Source organism: Gekko japonicus, unplaced genomic scaffold (assembly GCF_001447785.1).
Source record: "Gekko japonicus isolate JY-2015 unplaced genomic scaffold, Gekko_japonicus_V1.1 scaffold2258, whole genome shotgun sequence".
NCBI lineage: Eukaryota > Metazoa > Chordata > Lepidosauria > Squamata > Gekkonidae > Gekko > Gekko japonicus.
The window spans coordinates 74,446-79,640 of NW_015173742.1; the positions used below are offsets into that span (position 1 = coordinate 74,446).

Sequence of the window (5,195 nt, forward strand, 5' to 3'; positions counted from 1 at the left end):
AAGATATACAGCCCCTTTATGGTTTTCCCCACTGGGAGAAAAAGAGCTAGGAAGGAGCACGCAAAACAGCTGGAAGAGAAAGGGTCAATCATTGCCCCTCCCCCTTCCCTGTATTGCACTTCACTTCTCATAGCTGTGTTTCATTTTTTTAAAACGGGAAAGAGATACACAGCTGTGTTATCACATCAAATTTGGTCCTTATATTTCCCTCTCTATAAATTGTATACAATGGGTATATATCGATAAGGATGTAGATACGATTTTTAAAATAATAATTCTCTTTGTCTTTCTGGTTTACGTTAGTTATATTTCTGTTGGTGCATGCCCACTGTTAGTGCAAAACTGGTTCAGAACCCATTACTGTCATGTATGAAAATGCCCCAGAGTCCCATAAAACTTGATGGTACCGTTGCCGGTTTCAACATGTTCTTTTACGCCGCAAGTAGTTTGAATAAAGTTGTGACACCACTGGAACTGTACAGAGTGCACAGCTGGCATTTTGCCATGTGTAAAAAGTGAAGCTTTGAACGTGAACTTTGAGAACACTCTGTAAGCTACAGGGGTGCATTGGGCATTACTTATGCCTAATGAAAAACAAATTGCAAAGATTATTCAAATGCATAGCATTAGGAAGAAAAATAATAATCCAGACATTAAGAATTGTACCCCATACAACTTTCCAATTACAGCAGTAATCTTTATTTAATACAGAAATTGGAAGCCTCAAGTGATTTCTTTTACATACTAATTCCTTTAAGCATGGGTTGGCATTATAAAAGAATAACTTGGTTATTGTATTGCAGAAAGATTGTGTTTGTTTCTCCTTGGAGGAAAAGAAGGCCAGACTTCCAGAGTAGAAAAAAATGGATGAAGGGCAATACAGTTGGGATGGAGTTACCATTTCTGAATTTTGTTGCTTCATAGTAAAGAGTTTGAAGTGTGGCCTTGTTTTGACAGTTCAGGATTTGCAAGCAAGTTTTAGATGTACATCAGACATCTACAGCAATGAATAGGACTATATATTATATGGTCTACAAGGCTATCCATACAACTAGGGTGATAGGAAAGACATTGATGTTAATGTCAGCAAAACAACATGAACTGAACAACTTCAGATAAATATAACTCCTGTGTACAAACCTTCACACCTTTGTGTTCTGTTGCCATTTTGTTTTGTATATTTTGTGGTGCTCTTTCCAAAGTGGATTTGTATTCACATACATTATTATGCACTAACATAACCATTACCGTGTTTCCCCGAAAATAAGACACTGTCTTATATTTATTTTTTCTCAAGAAGACACACTAGGGCTTATACCACAAATGCATAGAAATCCTGTTAGGGCTTATTTTCTCAAGAGGGAAGTGACGTTTTCAGCCTGTATATTAAAAACTCATAAACGTTTGAACATTTTTAAAAGAATTTTTCCAAAGAGGTTCCAGAACTCTGTTCTGGCGTGTTCCCCCCCCCCCAAAAAAAGCCCTGATTATGAGCAAGGGAAATTGTCATGAAACGTTCCAGGAAAACAAAAGAGATTATTCATAACATTAAGAACATAAGAGAAGTCAATATTGGATCAGGCCAATGGCCCATCCAGTCCAACATTCTGTCTCACAGTGGCCAAAAATACCTGGTGCCATCAGGAGGTCCAGCAGTGGGGCCAGGACACTAGAAGCCCTCCCACTGTTGTCCCCCCCAAGCACCAAGAAGACAGAGCATCCCTTGCCCCAGACTGAAAGTCCCTATCTTTATCTTGTGGCTAATAGCCACTGATGGACCTCTGTTTAGGATGATTAGGAACCTTTCCTACATTAACGGAGCACCTTGGAAGCTACTTCCCTGTGAGCTTGTCCCGCGCCACTCTAGTAACATCTGTAGGGTGAATAAACTGATCATTCCTTCCCACACTAGCACTACCCCAGCCTCCAGAGTAGAGTGAGACGAATGCTTGAAAATATCATGCCATCCAGCCAACACTGCCATTGTGTTGCAGTTCAAAGACCTGTGTATATGTGAGGATTCGCTGTGGTAACCTGACTCTGACAGCACAAGATTTCCACAGTTGGCAAAGTCTACCAGTACAATCCTAAACAGAGACATCCTTCTAAGCTCATTGGCTTCAGTGGGCATAACACTGTTTAGGATTGCACTGTATTATCACCCACAGTCAACAGAAACATATATTATTTCACAGAATGCATTTTACTAGAGAGCCTTCTCAGCAGTTAAGCTTTCCACCTCTACTCTCTATTTCTACACAGAATTAAAGTTATCCCAATCAGCCTCCAAATTCAACTGAACTAAGGGTCAAGCTAGGCATAGTAGATCCATGATTAGCGTGTCCTGTTAGTTTTCTAATTCGCAGCCGATGTGGCTGCTTTGAAGAAATGGCATGGGAGGAAAGGGCTAGACCCCCCTCCCTCAGCAATAAGCCCCTGAATTTCCGTCACCCCCTCCCCAAGCTTCAATAAAGTCCACAGGTGGACAAAAAATAAAAAGAGGCTAATGCTGTGCTTTGTCTTTTATCCTCAGCTGAACTAATAGCAGCGTTGGAGGACTGGAATGGGGAGGAATTTAGATCAGGGAAACAACGTGAGGTGAAAGGGATTAAATCACCACTTTCCAAATTTCAAAGCAACTTCCTAGGGCTGATACATGTAATTTTTGTTTTATAAAAATAGGAGATCTTAATCATCAATCTTCCTCATCCTGTGTAATTCGATCATAACTCTATGATCAAATGCGTCCTTGGCCTCAATGCAAGTAATGTTTTCAAATTCAAGTGGATTATTGATTTCTTGACAGAATGCTTACGGGCCCTATTCCCCCGAGGAGTGTATCTCTTTGCCCGTCTACACCAGTGCTGAGAGGGACTGCGTTGTGACTAACATTGATGTTCCGTGTGGAGGCAACCAAGACCAGTGGATCCAATGTGGAGCAGCTTTATTTTTGAAAAACCAATAAGAGGAAAGTAGACTCTGAACGTTCTTGCTGCTAGCTACTTTTTAAAATGTCCAGTTCTATTTCCATTCTTATTGCTTCATAAGTGGCATGAGGCGGATGGGCACTGAAAATAAGAATGTTCCTAACAGAAGAAAATATCATTTTTCTTCAAATATTTTTTGGAAATAACACGACGGATCATTAAAATCGTGAATAACTGGTAAGGTTGTTCAGCACAGAACTTTCATGGACAGAGCCAAAATTGTGCCAGTTAATATGACTATTGTTTGTTGTGTATTGAAGATATTGCAGATTAGCTTTTCCAGGGGATTCGAGTGTGCTGAACTGGATTTGTGAAAGGCTTCATGTGTGTCCAGATCATCTGCACAACCCGGCATGCTGAGAACTTTGGCATAAATATGATTGTCAGGCAAACTTAATTTGCTTGACTCATGCAGCCAGATACAAGGAAGCTCCTGGCTGCAGTGCCTTGATGTTTGTTGTTGAAGATTGTGTCAGGCAGCATTAAGCCTACACAGCAGCCATGCATTTTACAGGGCCAGGTTGTAGCATCTTTAGTTTTGTTACAGCTGCAGTTGTTAACTGCTGAACTGCTTACCATGGTTGCTGTAAAATTTGTTATGAACAAATTTGAAATTGCTACTGTAACACTATTTCTCTGTTTCTGCCATCGGCCAATACAAGCTGGGGACTCACAGGAGAGAGAAAACCTGTTCCTCCACAGTGGCTCCCATCTTCTTTCTTCCCAGCCTCTCCACTCCCCAGAGGAGGAGGAGGAGAAGGCTTCCCTCCATTCTACCACCCCAATTTCACAGGTCCCCACTTGTATCTCCATAGTTATTTTTTTAAAGTTTAGGAGAACTAACATTTTTATTGGAATATTGCCTAATGGTATAATAGCATCAATTTCATTTTTTTAAAAAATTGGTGGTGGCAACAAGTAGTTCTGACAGTGGTTGAGAGCTGGAATTGTGCTTTCTAACTTGTGTGAGAAAGCAATATACTGGCACAAAATGGACACAACCACATTTGTTTAGACACATATCCACAGCTCACCAAATGATTCCCTTCCTTCTTGTGACTGGTGAGCAGGATGTGAGCCAAACTGGTGGCTGCACTTGCATCGCTACCCACGATCCTTTGATTCGGTACATTTTTTAGGGTATTGAAACTCACATGGAAGAAATCTATTTTTTTAAAAACCTCAGTTTTGAATGCATCCTGCTGTGTAATGATGCAAAAATGACTGTGTGGAAGAGAGCAGGGGAATACCAAAGCATGTGTCAATATGTTGCATAAGCAAGAAGTATCCTGCAAGCAATGAGAATGGCCAATAAGTCCAAGTAATGCACAAATAGCGGCTGAATGTCACCATATCGATGGGGTCTTAGCCAGGCGTAGTACAGCACTGCCAGGTTCATGAATAACTCCATAGAGATAGAATTTTCCCTTAAGAATAACGTGGGTTAATGATCTTCCACCGTTGACACGTTCTAAATTATCACTGGAAAAAACCAGACATTTTTACAGTTCCATTCTTATTAACGTGTTATCAAAGCTGTTTTCACAGGAATAATTAACAAATTAGATGGTACAAACAGCTCCCCCCCCCTTTTTTGGTGAAAAGAAATCTTGGAGACACCAGTCAGGAGACAAATGGGGCTTGCTTGTCCATGTGGCCATCTGAATAGAGTTGTGTCCCACTACTAACCTGCTTTGCCATAGGTGGGAAAGATATTTTTGTTGTTGTTCAGTCACACAGTCGAGTCCGACTCTTCACGACCCCATGGACCACATCACCCCAGACCCACCTGTCTTCTGTCGTGCTCTGGAGTTTGCTTAATTTCATGTTCGTTGCCTCAATAACACTGTCTAACCATCTCATCCTTTGCCGTCCCCTTCTTCTTTGACCTTCAGTCTTTCCCAGCATCAGGGTCTTCTCCAGTGAGTGCTCCCTTCTCATTTGGTGGCCAAAGTATTTGAGCTTCAGTTTCATTATCTGGCCTTCCAGGGAACAGTCAGGGTTGATTTCTTTTAGGATTGACTGATTTGATCTCCTTGCAGTCCAAGGGACTCTCAAGAGTCTTCTCCAGGACCATAATTTGAAAGAATCTATTCTTCGGCACTCAGCCTTCCTTATAGTCCAACTCTCGCAGCCATACAGTACTACCGTGAATACCATTGCTTTGACCATCCGGACTTTTGTTGGCAGAGTGATGTCTCTACTTTC

General features: G+C 41.3%; 1 protein-coding gene across 1 annotated transcript in view; it reads left to right on the plus strand.

Annotated features, from left to right (window-relative positions):
- The window catches only part of LOC107120693 (cytoplasmic dynein 2 heavy chain 1-like), a gene marked incomplete at its 5' end in the record, with an annotated part of 76,235 nt that extends 73,270 nt beyond the window's left edge, over window positions 1–2,965 (plus strand). The window contains one exon of the mRNA XM_015423464.1: window positions 2,807–2,965. Within this exon, the coding sequence (XP_015278950.1) occupies window positions 2,807–2,965 (159 nt within the window). The remainder of the gene's footprint in view (window positions 1–2,806) is intronic.
- Window positions 2,966–5,195: the final 2,230 nt, after the last annotated feature.